This window comes from Cherax quadricarinatus, chromosome 66 (genome assembly GCF_038502225.1).
Source record: "Cherax quadricarinatus isolate ZL_2023a chromosome 66, ASM3850222v1, whole genome shotgun sequence".
NCBI lineage: Eukaryota > Metazoa > Arthropoda > Malacostraca > Decapoda > Parastacidae > Cherax > Cherax quadricarinatus.
Window position 1 is genome coordinate 16,530,834 of NC_091357.1, and position 19,325 is coordinate 16,550,158.

Here is a 19,325-nt window from a genome sequence, read left to right on the forward strand (position 1 = left end):
CGCGCGCGTGTGTGTGTGTGTGTGTGTGTGTATGTGTGTTTGTAAAGCTATACACAATAAAAACACAATGCCCTCTGATATTTTGTATACAACAGGTCAAAACTACACATCAATCAACACAGACATTCTGACATATATTCAAAACAATAATTTCATGGCACTCAAGAGTTACATAAATAATAAAATTATCCTATTGGATACAACAATAATGTGCAGTGATAATTTACAGCTGTAAAGCAAAATTATTTCTCAGGAACATAGTATAACCCAGAAAACAATACCACTGTAAGAAGTGTGAAGGAAAAACAATTAACTGAAGGAGAAAGAATTAGCGACGAGAGGACACAGTATTAACACTCGTAAGATATTGGAAGGTAAAACTGATTCAGGGAACTGGAGTTACCCTCTTCCTTGGATCAAACCGAGTTACCTCACATTGCACAGGCGTGTATGACCCCTGACGGGCTTAGCGCTTGCGTATGAATATAATAATGGGTGAAAAGTTAAAATATAAAAAAAAAAATAATGGGTGAAAAGTACTTGGTGTGTCAGGTTTAAAACCTATCGACAGCACAAGGGTCATTAAGCCTGCAGTTCACCTGTACATCACCTATCAAGAACAGTTTAATCTCTAAATTAGGGATTAAATGAAACCCTCAGTGTATATACACCAAGCGATACACACTTTCAGGGTAAAAGTGGTTGCCACTTTACTTGTGGGTTACCACTATACATTATAAGATCCTTCATGAGCCTTCAGTAGCAACCTGTGCATCGTGTAGGAGCACGACCACATCACACCCACCTCATATATAATTTCACAATGATGGACTTGGTATGATGAGTGCCCATCATGGTCAGACTGGTTTTATTCAAGAAGTGGGTGTAGTCTGTGGAAGCTTATGTCTATACGAGTAGACTTGTAGTGGAGAACAGTGTTCATTTATAATGGAATATTATGAGGTTACGAATATATATCTGACATTAGAAATGAGAATAAAATGCAATTTTTGTGTTTGTATGTTTGAAATAAATAAATTAAATTTTAGTCTTGTGTATGAGATTATTAATCAACAATTAATTTTTTTTCAACTGGGGGTGGAAATATATCTAACAATAAATCTGCTACGTAAATTTAGCTATCCACTAGTTCAGACTTCAAGCACAGGGTTATAACAAGAGGTTGGTGTCTGTGAATGTGAGCGTTTTGAATTATCTATGTGTATCTACAGGAGCAGAGCTAAGTTCGTGGTGTCCTGCCTTCGGTATCTATTCTATAGTATGATTAATAAGTGTCGGTCTGAGTGTGAGGTAAGTTCCCGAGCACTGGTCCTCTCTCCGCTCAGCATGTAACACTTACTCAACAAGAGATCCGCCACCTAGTACCTTCAAGAACTAATATCTACTAAAACAATGTTGGAAGTTCCCTAACTAGATGTTTAGCAAAGGAACTAAGGTGGCGGCGATAAAATAGACATATCAATATATACTTTTTATAGATGGGGGAGAGAAAATATCAAGAGAGAGGTACATGTACTGGACTCAATATATAGAATGGATGGGATTTGTCTTGCAAGATGTAACAATGTGCTAGTAGTACATGTACTCTGAAAGATGTAAACACAGTTGTGATTACATGTGACACACAGCTTGGTAAACACTTCTACACTACTCGATATATCACAATTATGTACACAGGTTTAAAAAAAGTTTTATATAGGGGAAAAGCAGTATCGGCGAAGCTCTTTGGTCATCAGGGTTGTAGGAACCAACCCGTATATAAGAACATAAATATCCAACTAAGAATGAATTTATAAGTCAGTCGCCCAAAACTTTATCTTCTTAATATATATTCCAGTGGCAAGACTTTATACATGATATCACCTTTTTTTCAAATATTTTAATATATTGTGACTAAACTGAATGTAAAAGGAACGTACAGCATAAGTAAATCTGTAGGAACCAAAACAAGGCGAAGGAAAACTGAGGCATCTTCATGGTGCAGGGTTGCACGTTACTACCCAAAACTCGATTTAAAGCCAGATTTTAAGCCGAAATTTATCCTTAAATTCCTACATCTAAATACTATATCACTCTTTTGTAATGTGGATCAGACCCACAGATATCAGATCTAATATATTAAGAATAAACAAGTTATCTGTGGAACACAAATTTTGTATGTTCAGGTCATTCCTGGCGAGCCTAACTAGATCATTTTTATTAGCGGTCAATGTTTCTCACATGAGTACTAGCACTTTTTTGACCACTCTACTAATATGTAAAGTGCTATCGCTGTTTTAACCACAATGTCTATTGGTGTGTAAAGCACCAGTGCTGTTTTAGCCACACTGTCTGTTGTGTGCAAGAGTACTAGCACTGTTGTGGCCATACTGCCGGCGTGTAGAGGAGCACTAGCGCGTGATGGCCACACTTATGTAGGATAAGTGAAGTTCGGTGGTGGAATCTAGGTTTTAACGAGTTCAGCACCACCATCAGTGAGCCGCCTTTCTCACTACGGCTTCACTGACTACACTCAACGCCACACTATGCAATTGAATATCCTCTCATATATTACTGTTTGTTTCGTTATCTTTCGGCTAATACTACTTTTTGAACAGTGGCAGCTTCAGTCATATATATACAATACTACCAATTTGTACAGAAGGATAACTTTTCGTAACGAGGTCGCATTTCTAGCACCATTTTCTCTACATGTAAATGTTCCTCAGTCAAATTGTTTTGTGTAGGCTTAAACTACCATGCCTTTTTGTATCCATATAATTTTAAAATAATTAACAAGTCAGCACTTTTGTTACAGTTCTTTCACTATGTATATAGTTGCTATGCTAATGCCAGCAACCGAGCACATTCTTCAAGGCCTAGTTTGTGTTTATGTGACGGCTACGGACTTTCAGAACTGTGGTGTTAAGTTTCATTGTTTACACATTTATCTTGCAGTAGAATTTATAGTGGCTGCCATGGACGAGGCCGCTACTTTCTCGTGCAGTGATCTGGTCAGGCTCTCGATTCTGCTGATGGACTCTGATGGTTTTCTTGCGTTAAGACCGAGACCTGTAAGACCACTGGTTATCCTTGACTCTGACTGTTGCCGTAGAAGTGACGGGTTAGGGATCTGACGTACACTAGTGTTGGTCGCTCTGATACTCTGACTCGAACTTGTAGAACTTCTCACAGACGAGGTGCTGAGACTTGTTACAGTAGAATTCGCAGTTACTTTGTAATTGGAATTCATGAGGTGAGGTGCTTTTGTGGTGGTAGAACTGCTGTTGGACACGGTAATGCTGTTAGTGGAAGTAGTGACGACGCTAGTGCTAGACTTAAAATGATTTTGTTTTAATTTTTGCTGCTGGTGCTGCCGTCTGACAAATTCCGCCAACTTTTGGTTAGTTATTTTGAAGACTGGATCCCCTGTTCTCTCTGTGTGATCTTTGTCTGACTTTGTGTTTGCCGGACAAGTCGTACCATTGGTTTTGGAACTGATGGATACTGTTGGTATTTTTAGGGAGGCTGCTGAGGCAGATTTTGGAATTGTTGTTCTGATGCTGCCATGATTATTGCTGCTGCTTTTACTGCTTACGATGCTACTTGAAGATTTGTGACTGTTGTGAGATTTGTTGTTAAAGTTTTTACTGAATGAGTTACCATTAACTGCCTTTGTACTGTGGTGAGACTTACTAGCAGTTTTTGAATTAGTACTTTTGCTAGATTTTCCTTCCATGGCTGTTGTGATGGGACTTATAGTGAGTGTATCTCCAGAACCATTTACGAAGCTGAGAGACTCGCTGACCTTGAGAGTTTTGAGCACCTGCGCTTGAGCTCTTGCTTGAGCTTCTGCTTGTGCCTGAGCTTGAGCTTGTGCCTGTGCCTGAGCTTGAGCCTGCGCATGCGCCATGGCCAACTGCAACTGCACTGCTGCGTGGGATAGGGTCATGAGGTCACTAAAGGCAACGGCTTGCGGGGTAACTGGCGCAGGAACCAGGGAGGAACGAGCCCAGTCCAGAGGAATGGGCGGTCTGCTGATGGGCGCCACGTTCGTTGTCGCTTGTGCAGTGGCTGTTGGTGAAACTGTGGCACTGGATGACTGTTGTTTGAGCTTTTTAGATTTTTTACTCTGGGTAATTGAAAGAATAGTTTGAGTTCCTTGTCCACGCGCTGTGCGGTTCCCAGATTTGTCTGTCGCTATCCCGTGAGACGTGCTGTTTGGCGGTGAGTCCAGACTTTCCCGCTGTGTTCGTGCCTCTCTAACACTGCGGGCATGGCGGGAGAGATCGAGGGCTCCCACTTCATCTCTTTCTTCTTCCTGTTCTCCACTATCGTCTTCATCTTCTTCATTGTCAGTGAAAACATAACAATCTTTGCGAAACATCTTCTTGTCACATTTGTACCCATAAGAGAGATTAATAGGTCCTTCATCAGTTTGAACTTGCTTGCTGGTAGATGAACGCTCTATAGTTTCCTCAGGTTCCAGCTCTGTAGACTCGGTACTGACGTTGAGGTCAGTGTCCTTGTCGTCACTGTCCATTGGCTCACTGGCACTCGTTTCTGTCACATCGATGGCACTATCTTCCTGTTCGTCATCTCCACAATCTTTCCCCGTGTCTGTTTCCCCCTCAATACCTATATTGCCAGAGTTCTCACCCTCAGGTTCAACAGTATCCACATCAGGTTCCCCGTCTGCCTCGGGCTCTGTCTCGTGACTGGTGTCGACTTCGAGTGGTGTTTCCGAGTCATGGTCAACGACTAGATCATTCGATTCTTTTGATGCATCAAAATCCTCAGCTGCCTCCATGTGTTGGTCGTCTCGTACATCTTCCACTTCTTTATCTATTGGCTCATCTTCGTCAAGTACTTCGGGAATTTCTTCATCTCGCACTTCCTCCTGCGTCTCTTGCAGTTCTACCTGTGCCTCTTCCTCCTCCAGAACGTTTCTCTCTTCATGCGCCTCCAAAATGTTTCTATCTTCCAAAACGTCTCTCTCTTCCTCCATTACGTTTCTCTCATCTTGTGCTTCGTCCTCCATAATGTTTCTCTCTTCCTGTGTCTCTTCCTCTACAGCGTTTCTCTCTTCATGTGTCTCGTCTTCTAAGACATTTCTCTCTTCGTTTGCATCCTCCAAAACATGGGTCGCTTGTTGTTGTTGCTCTTCTAGACTATCTTCCACCTGGTTATCCCTCTGTAGGTCGCCGCCTTCCTCATCATGGTGATGAGTCTCCAGCTCAGTAACAGAATGGTCTTCAGTTTGAAACTGTTCTCCCTCTCGCCCTCGTCCACCTTCTGGCGTCTCGGGCGGGGTGGGTGGGTGGGTATCCAGGGGTGGTTGGTCTCCTGGGATCACGAGAGTAGTATCCTCGCAGGCAGTTTCGATCCGGGCCATCTTATCAGGAGGTTCCAAACACTCTTCCACTGTCGTGCTAGCCTCTGGATTTTCTTGTATGTGATGCGAGTCTTCCTCTGTCGTGTCAGAGGCTGACTGCTGCCGTCGTTTCTTCACTTTCCTTGTTGCAACAACCTGGAAGCTCAGCTCCATTGGCGACTCCTGTAAAGACAAGAAAAAATTACTCAATATTGATTATGAGAGACAGGAAATACCCAATACCGGGTCACGACACACTACTTCTGGGATGATGGAGGAGCGAGCCTCCTCAGACAAGTAACAGTTCTGAAACGTGGAGTAAGTCTTGATTATAGACGACGTTTCGTTCAGGACTGAGCTTATCTCCAAAATTATTAAAGCTCAGTTCTGAGCGAAAACATTGTCTGAAGTGAAGACTCGCTCTAGATTTCGTGTCTTCATACTAACTTTGTCTTCTTGTTGCCCCAGACACCAAGTTCTATTACTTTAGATACAAATTAAGTCACACCATAGAACGCGTGTTTTCGTAATATGCAATTTGGCCAGGGGTAAAGAACAACAAATTTCAAAGACACAACATATCCCTCCAAACTGCTAATATCCCGAAACCCTTCCTTTTGAGTGCAGGCATTGTACTTCCCATTTCTAGGACTCAAGTCCGGCTATATAAAAATAACAGGTTTCCCTGAATCCCTTCACTATATATATATATATATATATATATATATATATATATATATATATATATATAATATGCAATAAGATAACAGTAAACAGGTGATATCAGAATATGCAAAACAACCACTGTGAAAGGATATTGAAATTCGTGACTTCTCACATTATCAGTTTTTTGATAATGTGAGAGGTCACGAAAGCGTTTGGAATTTCATTATCCTTTCGCAGTGGTTGTTTTGCATATATATATATATATATATATATATATATATATATATATATATATATATATATATATATATATATATATATATATTATATATATATATATTATATATATATATATAAAGATGCCATTAAATATTTCTTGTCATATATTACCCATGTAGAAACAAATATAAAATGAAATTCATCATATGACGTTATATATTTTAAAAATATATATCATGTTATCTGCAGCATTTATAAAATATATCAAATTATGTTATCTATTTAAAACATTCATGGCATGTAAAATATTGCTTTTGGTCAACAAAATGAAATTCCCTTGATAACACAAGAACAAATGTTTACTCTGACAAGTACGCATACGTACGTGTGCGTGTGTGTGTGTGTACTAACCTATTTGTGGTTGCAGGGGTCGATTCATAGCTCCTGGCCCCGCCTCTTCACTGATCGCTACTAGGTCCTCTCTCGCCATGCTCCATGAGCTTTATCAAACTTCGTCTTAAAACTATGTATGGTTCCCGCCTCCACTACATCACTGTCCAGACTATTCCACTTCCTGACGACTCTATGACTGAAGAAATACTTCCTAACATCTCTTTGACTCATCCGAGTCATCAACTTCCAACTGTGATTCCTTGTTTCTGTGTCCCATCTCTGGAACATCCTGTCTTTGTCCACCTTGTCAATTTCTCGCAGTATTTTATATGTCATTATCATGTCTCCCCTAACAATCCTGTCCTCGAGTGTCGTCAGGCCGATTTCTGTGTGTGTGTGTGTGTGTGTGTGTGTGTGTGTGTGTGTGTGTGTGTGTGTGTGTGTGTGTGTGTGTGTGTGTGTGTGTGTGTGTGTGTGAGATAATTCGGACAGATATTATAAAATTGTATATCAGTACGATCTTTTTCAAATAAAACAACGCATTAGGTCGTGAACATAATTCGTTGTGGTGACCTTAAACTCGCCATCCTTGTAGTGATAGCGTGGTGCTTCCACTCACCATCCTTGTAGTGATAGCGTGGTGCTTCCACTCACCATCCTGGCAATGATGTGGTGCTTCCACTCACCATCCTGGCAGTGATAGTGTGGTACTTGCATTCACCATCCCTGCAGTGATATTGTTTTACTTGCACTCACTATCCATGCAGTGATAGTGTGGTACTTGCACTCACCATACCTGCAGTGATAGTGTGGTACTTGCACTTACCATCCCTGCAGTGATAGTGTGGTACTTGCACTTACCATCCCTGCAGTGATAGTGTGGTACTTGCACTCACCATCCCTGCAGTGATAGTGTGGTACTTGGGCTCACCATCCCTGCAGTGACAGCCAGGAGAGTGAGAGGGGAGACGCTCACTGCTCGACCGCTCGGCCGTCCGTCGCGGATGTGCAATAAATCAACGTGATCGATTGCTAAACTCCCCGCTCCCTTCAACCCTACCTCCCCCTTGGCTTCCCCCCTTAGTCCTGGTCTTACCCTTAGCCCGGGTCTAACCCTTCCCTTTGGTCTTCACCTCCCCCTTGATCTATGTTCTCCCCTTGGCTCATATCTTCCCCCTTGGCTCTGGCACTGTGTCCTTCTACGTGGTGATGCAACACACCTCTGGTCCTCTACATGGTGATGCAACACACCTCTGGTGTTCTACTCTGTGATGTAACACACCTCTGGTCCTCTACATGGTGATATAACACGCGTCTGGTCCTCTACATGGCGATGTAACGCACCTCTGGTCCTCTACATGGTGATGTAACACACCTCTGGTCCTCTACATGGTGATGTAACACACTTCTGGTCCTCTACATGGTGATGTAACACCTCTGGTCCTCTACATGGTGATGTAACGCACCTCTGGTCCTCTACATGGTGATGTAACACACCTCTGGTCCTCTACATGGCGATGTAACACACCTCTGGTCCTCTACATGGCGATGTAACACACCTCTGGTCCTCTACATGGTGATTTAACACACCTCTGGTCCTCTACATGGTGATGTAACACACCTCTGGTCCTCTACATGGTGATGTAACACACCTCTGGTTCTCTACATGGTGATGTAACACACCTCTGGTCCTCTACATGGTGATGTAACACACCTCTGGTCCTCTACATGGTGATGTAACACACCTCTGGTCCTCTACATGGTGATGTAACACACCTCTGGTCCTCTACATGGTGATGTAACACACCTCTGGTCCTCTACATGGTGATGTAACACACCTCTGGTTCTCTACATGGTGATGTAACACACCTCTGGTCCTCTACATGGTGATGTAACACACCTCTGGTCCTCTACATGGTGATGTAACACACCTCTGGTCCTCTACATGGTGATGTAACGCACCTCTGGTCCTCTACATGGTGATGTAACACACCTCTGGTCCTCTACATGGTGATGTAACGCACCTCTGGTCCTCTACATGGTGATGTAACACACCTCTGGTCCTCTACATGGTGATGCAACACACCTCTGGTCCTCTACATGGTGATGTAACACACCTCTGGTTAGTGTTGCTAGTTCCCCCTCTGCGGTGTAAGAGCTTGTCACTCTCACTAACACCCACTATTACGTATCCTGATTTCGTTGACAAGGCCACGCAAAATGAGTCTCTACGCTCGTTACACTTAATTACTTATTATTCTCTTGTAGTTTTCGGTATTTTAGTAAAGATATTTTGGTACAGTAGTTTGATATTTTGGTTCTACTAGTTTATTTTTTACAGTGTTATCTTAATACTCGTAGCCTGTTTTTGACAGTGTTACTTTTCCAGTGATAGTTTGCTACTGCAGTTCTGATAACTTGTTACTTATTTATATACCGTATATATTTTGTTGTATTGGTAAGCTCCGTGGTTATGACAGTAACCGCAGTACCTGTGCTGTCTTTTTTATTCTAAAGTGGAGAAAAAATGTCAGATAGCATCATATGCAACAACTTTGTGTAGGCTTATATATTGGTTGGACGAGTATATGATAGGACTTCCTAGCATGGGTCAGTAAGCCTTCTGGAGTGTAACTTTATTATTATGTTGCTTGCGGTGCTGTGTGTCCTCCGTGGAGGAAGTGACCTGTCTCGTGTATCTCCTTTCCTGCCGTGTCAGCGTCACTTTAAATCTTTCCCAGATGCCACTGGTATTTATGCCTCATGATCTACCTTATTTACCCCCTATAGTCTCCCAGACTTAAGAAGGTAGTATAAATAAAAACGGTAAACTCGTGGGGGGTCAGTGATGTGAGACACTGTTGGATTGCATTAGTAGATTTCTCAAACTGTCTTCTGTACTGTTTTGTCACCCTCACGAATGTTGTCACCCTCACGAATATCCTCATTTTACTACGTCGATATTTGGACGTGATACTCAGTGACTGTGCTCATTGTCAATATCTTAACTCTACCTATTTTCTTCAAATGATATTTTCTTTATTGTAAATTGGGTTAATTTAGGTTAGATTAAGTTTGATTAGGTTAGGTTACATTAATCTATAAAACGTATATTTAACTACAAATAAGAAAATTACAAAAGAAAATCGGCGTCGATACATTTGGCAACGAGGTGACCAAAGAAGAACACATAACGTTCAGATGTGAACCTTTACCACTCTTGGTGCGAACATGAGCTACCTGGGTAGAGTATGGGGCATGGGTAGTGGGTGGATTATGGGGCATGGCTAGTGGGTGGAGTAGGGGCATGGCTAGTGGGTGGAGCTTAAAGGGATGTCTCAGAAAAGGGGTCTGGGTATGGAGGCTGGTTGGGTATGGAGAGAGGGCGGGTTGGGAATGGTGGGGGGTTTGTGGGGGAGGGGGGAAGGGTGTGGGTGCAGGGTGAAGATCGTAAACAGGGTGAGAAAGGTGGGTGAGGTGTGGGGGGGGTGAGAAGGGCTCTTGAGGAGGGGGGTGATGAGAGTATGGGGGTGGTCTGGGAGGGTTGGATGAGAATTAGATTGACGGAGAGTAAGGATATATTAAGTTAGGTTAGATTAGGTTACATGAACCTGTAAAGACGTATATTTAAACATAAATAAACATATTAAAACCCGGCCCCGATACGTCTGGAGACGAGTAGGTCGAGGAAAAAACGAGCAACGTCCAAATTTGAATGTTTATCACTTAATGCAAGAATGGGCATCACACCCACTGTCAAAATGTCATCCGTCACCCCGTTCTGAAACCAACGTCGATTTTCTTACATACTGTTTAGCCAAATTTCTCGATATACGCTACGTAGGTTATGTTACACAGTGATATGTTAAGAAAATATATCATCTCACAATGTCACTAAATGCAATAATACATAAAGGCAATAAAAACTTTTGAAGAGTAGAGAGAAAAAGAGAGCCACCGAGTGTAGTGTACAATAATTAGTTTCATTATAGTGTCAGCGTCACACACCAGACGGTCTTCAGCGTCAGCGTCACACACCAGGCGGTCTTCAGTGTCAGTCACACACCAGACGGTCTTCAGCGTCAGCGTCACACACCAGACGGTCTTCAGCGTCAGCGTCACACACCAGACGGTCTTCAGTGTCAGCGTCACACACCAGACGGTCTTCAGTGTCAGCGTCACACACCAGACGGTCTTCAGTGTCAGCGTCACACACCAGACGGTCTTCAGTGTCGGTGTCACATACCGGACGGTCTTCAGTGTCAGCGTCACACACCAGACGGTCTTCAGTGTCAGCGTCACACACCAGACGGTCTTCAGTGTCGGTGTCACATACCGGACGGTCTTCAGTGTCGGTGTCACATACCGGACGGTCTTCAGTGTCAGCGTCACACACCAGACTGTCTTCAGTGTCAGCGTCACACACCAGACTGTCTTCAGTGTCAGCGTCACACACCAGACGGTCTTCAGTGTCAGCGTCACACACCAGACTGTCTTCAGTGTCAGCGTCACACACCAGACTGTCTTCAGTGTCAGCGTCACACACCAGACGGTCTTCAGTGTCGGCGTCACACACCAGACTGTCTTCAGTGTCAGCGTCACACACCAGACGGTCTTCAGTGTCAGCGTCACACACCAGACTGTCTTCAGTGTCAGCGTCACACACCAGACGGTCTTCAGTGTCGGTGTCACATACCGGACGGTCTTCAGTGTCAGCGTCACACACCAGACGGTCTTCAGTGTCAGCGTCACACACCAGACGGTCTTCAGTGTCGGTGTCACATACCGGACGGTCTTCAGTGTCGGTGTCACATACCGGACGGTCTTCAGTGTCAGCGTCACACACCAGACTGTCTTCAGTGTCAGCGTCACACACCAGACTGTCTTCAGTGTCAGCGTCACACACCAGACGGTCTTCAGTGTCAGCGTCACACACCAGACTGTCTTCAGTGTCAGCGTCACACACCAGACTGTCTTCAGTGTCAGCGTCACACACCAGACGGTCTTCAGTGTCGGCGTCACACACCAGACTGTCTTCAGTGTCAGCGTCACACACCAGACGGTCTTCAGTGTCAGCGTCACACACCAGACTGTCTTCAGTGTCAGCGTCACACACCAGACGGTCTTCAGTGTCGGCGTCACACACCAGACTGTCTTCAGTGTCAGCGTCACACACCAGACGGTCTTCAGTGTCAGCGTCACACACCAGACTGTCTTCAGTGTCAGCGTCACACACCAGACGGTCTTCAGTGTCAGCGTCACACACCAGACTGTCTTCAGTGTCAGCGTCACACACCAGACGGTCTTCAGTGTCAGCGTCACACACCAGACTGTCTTCAGTGTCAGCGTCACACACCAGACTGTCTTCAGTGTCAGCGTCACACAGCAGACTGTCTTCAGTGTCAGCGTCACACACCAGACGGTCTTCAGTGTCAGCGTCACATGTCATGTAGTCCTACAAAGCCACGTGAGTTACCAGATGTCCCAGGCCTCATGCTGTGGTCTGCTGCCCGCATCACATCGACGCCACCCACGATGCTGCCCGACTTCATGACGTCACGATGTCTGCTGACGTCACCTCACGATGTCTGCTGACGTACCTCGAGATGTCTGCTGACGTCACCTCACGATGTCTGCACCTCACGATGTCTGCTGACGTCACCTCACGATGTCTGCCTGACGTCACCTCGAGATGCTGACGTCACACGATGTCTGCTGACGTCACGATGTCTGCTGACGTCACCTCACGATGTCTGCCTGACGTCACCTCGAGATGTCTGTTGACGTCACTGCTGCTGACGTCACCTTGCGACATCACGCCTGACATCACATGATGTCACATCGAGTGTTCTAGTAATTATTTCAGTATTGTCGAGAAGATTGAGAGAAAATATATGTCGTGTGTTAATTAATTCCTCTCAGTCAGTGTTCTCACATTTTAGTATGTCTTAGTCAGTTTTATGCGCAGAAAAGCATCATTTGCTAGTTAAGCCATGTTGTACCGTATGTACAGCGGTGTGTTTGTAAGTTTTCCGTGTGTCCAGTGAGGTCTGTGGTCAGACCCTTGAGTTGTACCACTAAGTCACCCGTGACCAGTGTGTTTGACAGCTGATTTCTCAGCCCTGAGCGTATGAGCCCCCTTGTACAGAAAGCTTTTATGCTCGTCGCTCGTGTTGTTCTGCAGAATCGTACCTGCTACGATTCCCATCGAGATTTGTTTCACTTCACCTCCAGACCTTCAGAGTGCAGTTATATGTAGAGAAACAAGTCTGGGGACGCTTAGGCTAACCTCTGCTATAACTCCAACTGTCGAGAGATGATACTCGTCAAGCCGCAGCCAGCCCTGTCGGCAGGCGCTGTGTCAGCCTCGTGTCACAAGCTTCAGTGAGCAGCCTGCACAAAGATGATGTCACTTTGACTGCTAGCTCTCTCACTGCAGTCTGGTGTATGATGTTACGACTCCCAGATGTTTCGCCCAGTCGTCTCTGCCACGACTCGCTCCACAACTCGCTCCACGATCGCCGGCAGTGACAGCCCAGCGACAGTACCAGTCGAGAAGTGTCCTCCTGAGTCGCTTGTCAGAAGTCCTGCCCAGTGGCCGAGTTTTGTCGACGCCTCACTCGAGGGCACCAGCATGTCGTGCCCCAGGTTGAGTGAAAACCTGCAGCGACTCCTACGATGTCTGCTTCACCGTTCCAGAGGAGACCGTACCCTGTTACGTCACAGCTCAGCCGCAGCGATGTCTCCCGTGTTGCAGTATCTGTCCAGACGCAGGAAGGCGTGCAGTGATGCCCATCGACGCTCACTGCCTATGACCACGATGTTTAGCACACCCCACATGTTTTTTTCTTCCCTCCCTGAAGGAAGTTTTTTTTCCATGTCCATATGTATATATATGTTTTTATTTTGTGTTCTGTGCCCTGTTCCTACGAGAGAGAGACCGAGTTTCTTTTACTACCAGTATTGTCGCGTCGGGACGACGCGCGGTAGGTGGCCGAGCGTATGTAGACAGCCTGTACTGTCTGCACAGACAGCCCATGCTGTCTGCCAGCTTAGTTCATATTTCGCGCCACTCAAGTGCTGCCACCTATAGGCCTTGCCACTTCAGTATGCCCAGACTTGCCTCGCTCTCACTCACACAGCGGCCTGGCTTCAACACACAAGTACTCTCATCTCTCTCTCGTGGGCATGGCCCTGCCCGGGCCATGGGCACAAACACACAAGCCTGTGTAACCCACCACTACTTAACAATAAACTAAGAAGCCTCCGAAGAAGTATATCATTTAACTACCCGCTCTACAGCTACCAAATAAGCACCCTTTATATTGGTACCAGCGGTGGTCGCAGCGTTGTGTTTACCCTGGAGAGAGGAAGGAGAGGTATGAAGTCACCTTCACTTCATCACCCTACATAAGAAGCATCCGTCTCTCAACGAGTTATCCTGATGTCGTGTCTGCACGTTTGAGCATCCAGACACAGGTACAAGCAGGATCCAGCCGAAATTTGCCGAATTTCTTCGAGAATTGTGAGTGGCGTCCCAGCGTCTCACGCTACAGTGTCCCACGCTGTTTCTCAAGTCACGTGTTCAGCGTCACTTGTATGTTGCTGTTGTTGTTCAGCTCAGCACAGCTGTTTCAGCAAGCCAGAGGTGAGTCTTGTGGTGATTTCTGCGTCCAGTGTGAGCTTCTCCACGTGTTTGTGGGTGGGGGAGGAGAGGAGAGGAGAGGAAGTGGCTGTTCCTCACCTTGCCCATGCTCGCCCTCCTCACGCTCACCCGTCTACCATACACCACTCACCACTGCCCACTCCCTCTGCTGTGTTTTCTGCTGTTTTTCGTGTGAATTCTTTGCCAGTGCTGTGTATCCGAGTGCCCGAGGCCACTCGAAGCTGCGTGGATCAGCATCCCACGTAGATCACGACACCACGTGGATCGACACCACGTTGGGTGTGGCCGATGTCATGTAGTCCTACAAAGCCACGTGAGTTACCAGATGTCCCAGGCCTCATGCTGTGGTCTGCTGCCCGCATCACATCGACGCCACCCACGATGCTGCCCGACTTCATGACGTCACGATGTCTGCTGACGTCACCTCACGATGTCTGCTGACGTACCTCGAGATGTCTGCTGACGTCACCTCACGATGTCTGCACCTCACGATGTCTGCTGACGTCACCTCACGATGTCTGCCTGACGTCACCTCGAGATGCTGACGTCACACGATGTCTGCTGACGTCACGATGTCTGCTGACGTCACCTCACGATGTCTGCCTGACGTCACCTCGAGATGTCTGTTGACGTCACTGCTGCTGACGTCACCTTGCGACATCACGCCTGACATCACATGATGTCACATCGAGTGTTCTAGTAATTATTTCAGTATTGTCGAGAAGATTGAGAGAAAATATATGTCGTGTGTTAATTAATTCCTCTCAGTCAGTGTTCTCACATTTTAGTATGTCTTAGTCAGTTTTATGCGCAGAAAAGCATCATTTGCTAGTTAAGCCATGTTGTACCGTATGTACAGCGGTGTGTTTGTAAGTTTTCCGTGTGTCCAGTGAGGTCTGTGGTCAGACCCTTGAGTTGTACCACTAAGTCACCCGTGACCAGTGTGTTTGACAGCTGATTTCTCAGCCCTGAGCGTATGAGCCCCCTTGTACAGAAAGCTTTTATGCTCGTCGCTCGTGTTGTTCTGCAGAATCGTACCTGCTACGATTCCCATCGAGATTTGTTTCACTTCACCTCCAGACCTTCAGAGTGCAGTTATATGTAGAGAAACAAGTCTGGGGACGCTTAGGCTAACCTCTGCTATAACTCCAACTGTCGAGAGATGATACTCGTCAAGCCGCAGCCAGCCCTGTCGGCAGGCGCTGTGTCAGCCTCGTGTCACAAGCTTCAGTGAGCAGCCTGCACAAAGATGATGTCACTTTGACTGCTAGCTCTCTCACTGCAGTCTGGTGTATGATGTTACGACTCCCAGATGTTTCGCCCAGTCGTCTCTGCCACGACTCGCTCCACAACTCGCTCCACGATCGCCGGCAGTGACAGCCCAGCGACAGTACCAGTCGAGAAGTGTCCTCCTGAGTCGCTTGTCAGAAGTCCTGCCCAGTGGCCGAGTTTTGTCGACGCCTCACTCGAGGGCACCAGCATGTCGTGCCCCAGGTTGAGTGAAAACCTGCAGCGACTCCTACGATGTCTGCTTCACCGTTCCAGAGGAGACCGTACCCTGTTACGTCACAGCTCAGCCGCAGCGATGTCTCCCGTGTTGCAGTATCTGTCCAGACGCAGGAAGGCGTGCAGTGATGCCCATCGACGCTCACTGCCTATGACCACGATGTTTAGCACACCCCACATGTTTTTTTCTTCCCTCCCTGAAGGAAGTTTTTTTTCCATGTCCATATGTATATATATGTTTTTATTTTGTGTTCTGTGCCCTGTTCCTACGAGAGAGAGACCGAGTTTCTTTTACTACCAGTATTGTCGCGTCGGGACGACGCGCGGTAGGTGGCCGAGCGTATGTAGACAGCCTGTACTGTCTGCACAGACAGCCCATGCTGTCTGCCAGCTTAGTTCATATTTCGCGCCACTCAAGTGCTGCCACCTATAGGCCTTGCCACTTCAGTATGCCCAGACTTGCCTCGCTCTCACTCACACAGCGGCCTGGCTTCAACACACAAGTACTCTCATCTCTCTCTCGTGGGCATGGCCCTGCCCGGGCCATGGGCACAAACACACAAGCCTGTGTAACCCACCACTACTTAACAATAAACTAAGAAGCCTCCGAAGAAGTATATCATTTAACTACCCGCTCTACAGCTACCAAACAAGCCCTTTATATCACACACCAGACGGTCTTCAGTGTCAGCGTCACACACCAGACTGTCTTCAGTGTCAGCGTCACACACCAGACGGTCTTCAGTGTCAGCGTCACACACCAGACTGTCTTCAGTGTCAGCGTCACACACCAGACGGTCTTCAGTGTCAGCGTCACACACCAGACGGTCTTCAGTGTCAGCGTCACACACCAGACTGTCTTCAGTGTCAGCGTCACACACCAGACGGTCTTCAGTGTCAGCGTCACACACCAGACTGTCTTCAGTGTCAGCGTCACACACCAGACGGTCTTCAGTGTCAGCGTCACACACCAGACTGTCTTCAGTGTCAGCGTCACACACCAGACTGTCTTCAGTGTCAGCGTCACACACCAGACTGTCTTCAGTGTCAGCGTCACACACCAGACTGTCTTCAGTGTCAGCGTCACACACCAGACTGTCTTCAGTGTCAGCGTCACACACCAGACGGTCTTCAGTGTCAGCGTCACACACCAGACGGTCTTCAGTGTCGGCGTCACACACCAGACGGTCTTCAGTGTCAGCGTCACACACCAGACGGTCTTCAGTGTCGGCGTCACACACCAGACGGTCTTCAGTGTCAGCGTCACACACCAGACTGTCTTCAGTGTCGGCGTCACACACCAGACTGTCTTCAGTGTCAGCGTCACACACCAGACGGTCTTCAGTGTCGGCGTCACACACCAGACGGTCTTCAGTGTCAGCGTCACACACCAGACTGTCTTCAGTGTCAGCGTCACACACCAGACGGTCTTCAGTGTCGGCGTCACACACCAGACGGTCTTCAGTGTCAGCGTCACACACCAGACTGTCTTCAGTGTCAGCGTCACACACCAGACTGTCTTCAGTGTCAGCGTCACACACCAGACTGTCTTCAGTGTCAGCGTCACACACCAGACTGTCTTCAGTGTCAGCGTCACACACCAGACGGTCTTCAGTGTCAGCGTCACACACCAGACGGTCTTCAGTGTCGGCGTCACACACCAGACGGTCTTCAGTGTCAGCGTCACACACCAGACGGTCTTCAGTGTCGGCGTCACACACCAGACGGTCTTCAGTGTCAGCGTCACACACCAGACTGTCTTCAGTGTCGGCGTCACACACCAGACTGTCTTCAGTGTCAGCGTCACACACCAGACGGTCTTCAGTGTCGGCGTCACACACCAGACGGTCTTCAGTGTCAGCGTCACACACCAGACGGTCTTCAGTGTCAGCGTCACACACCAGACGGTCTTCAGTGTCAGCGTCACACACCAGACTGTCTTCAGTGTCAGCGTCACACACCAGACTGTCTTCAGTGTCAGCGTCACACACCAGACTGTCTTCAGTGTCAGCGTCACACACCAGACTGTCTTCAGTGTCAGCGTCACACACCAGACTGTCTTCAGTGTCAGCGTCACACACCAGACTGTCTTCAGTGTCAGCGTCACACACCAGACGGTCTTCAGTGTCAGCGTCACACACCAGACTGTCTTCAGTGTCAGCGTCACACACCAGACTGTCTTCAGTGTCAGCGTCACACACCAGACTGTCTTCAGTGTCAGCGTCACACACCAGACTGTCTTCAGTGTCAGCGTCACACACCAGACGGTCTTCAGTGTCAGCGTCACACACCAGACTGTCTTCAGTGTCAGCGTCACACACCAGACTGTCTTCAGTGTCAGCGTCACACACCAGACTGTCTTCAGTGTCAGCGTCACACACCAGACTGTCTTCAGTGTCAGCGTCACACACCAGACTGTCTTCAGTGTCAGCGTCACACACCAGACTGTCTTCAGTGTCAGCGTCACACACCAGACGGTCTTCAGTGTCAGCGTCACACACCAGACTGTCTTCAGTGTCAGCGTCACACACCAGACTGTCTTCAGTGTCAGCGTCACACACCAGACGGTCTTCAGTGTCAGCGTCACACACCAGACTGTCTTCAGTGTCAGCGTCACACACCAGACTGTCTTCAGTGTCAGCGTCACACACCAGACTGTCTTCAGTGTCAGCGTCACACACCAGACTGTCTTCAGTGTCAGCGTCACACACCAGACTGTCTTCAGTGTCAGCGTCACACACCAGACTGTCTTCAGTGTCAGCGTCACACACCAGACGGTCTTCAGTGTCAGCGTCACACACCAGACTGTCTTCAGTGTCAGCGTCACACACCAGACTGTCTTCAGTGTCAGCGTCACACACCAGACTGTCTTCAGTGTCAGCGTCACACACCAGACGGTCTTCAGTGTCAGCGTCACACACCAGACTGTCTTCAGTGTCAGCGTCACACACCAGACGGTCTTCAGTGTCAGCGTCACACACTAAGGGTGCTTAAAAGAAAGCGCTTTATTCGCACTTCATCCCTATGGTGTCCAGTAGCTCGATTGCTAGCGCACTCGGCTCACACACTGATGTCCAGGGGTCGATCCCCGGTACGAGTGGAAACATTAGGACATATTTTCTTAAGATACCTGCTGTCCATGTTCACCTATCAGTAAAATAGGTACCTAGGTGTTCGTCGATTGGTGTGGATGGCATCCTGGGACAAAATTAACATAATTTGCCCGAAATGCCCTGCATAATAAGGGGCTTTCTATATAGTAGTATGTCATTGATGTCAGCTATGCTTGTATGCCATGTACATGTACTTGTAGAAATAAAGATGATTATTATTACTATTATTATAATTATTACTTTTATTATTATTATAATTATTACTATTATAATTATTACTATTATTATTATCTGTCATGTGCCACCCACCACCACTACCGTCTCACTTTCTCACTCCTTAATGTTGACTGACAGGCATATTCTGAGCCCTTCCCTCTTATCATCTCAA

The 19,325-nt window shown here is 46.8% G+C and overlaps 1 protein-coding gene across 1 annotated transcript in view; it reads right to left on the reverse strand.

Annotated features, from left to right (window-relative positions):
* Positions 1-121: 121 nt before the first annotated feature.
* Positions 122-19,325, reverse strand: part of LOC128704136 (uncharacterized) — a 349,915-nt gene continuing 330,711 nt past the window's right edge. Inside the window, exon 8 of the mRNA XM_070099130.1 lies at positions 122-5,557. Coding sequence (XP_069955231.1) covers positions 2,948-5,557 — 2,610 coding nt within the window. The 3' untranslated portion in view covers positions 122-2,947. The remainder of the gene's footprint in view (positions 5,558-19,325) is intronic.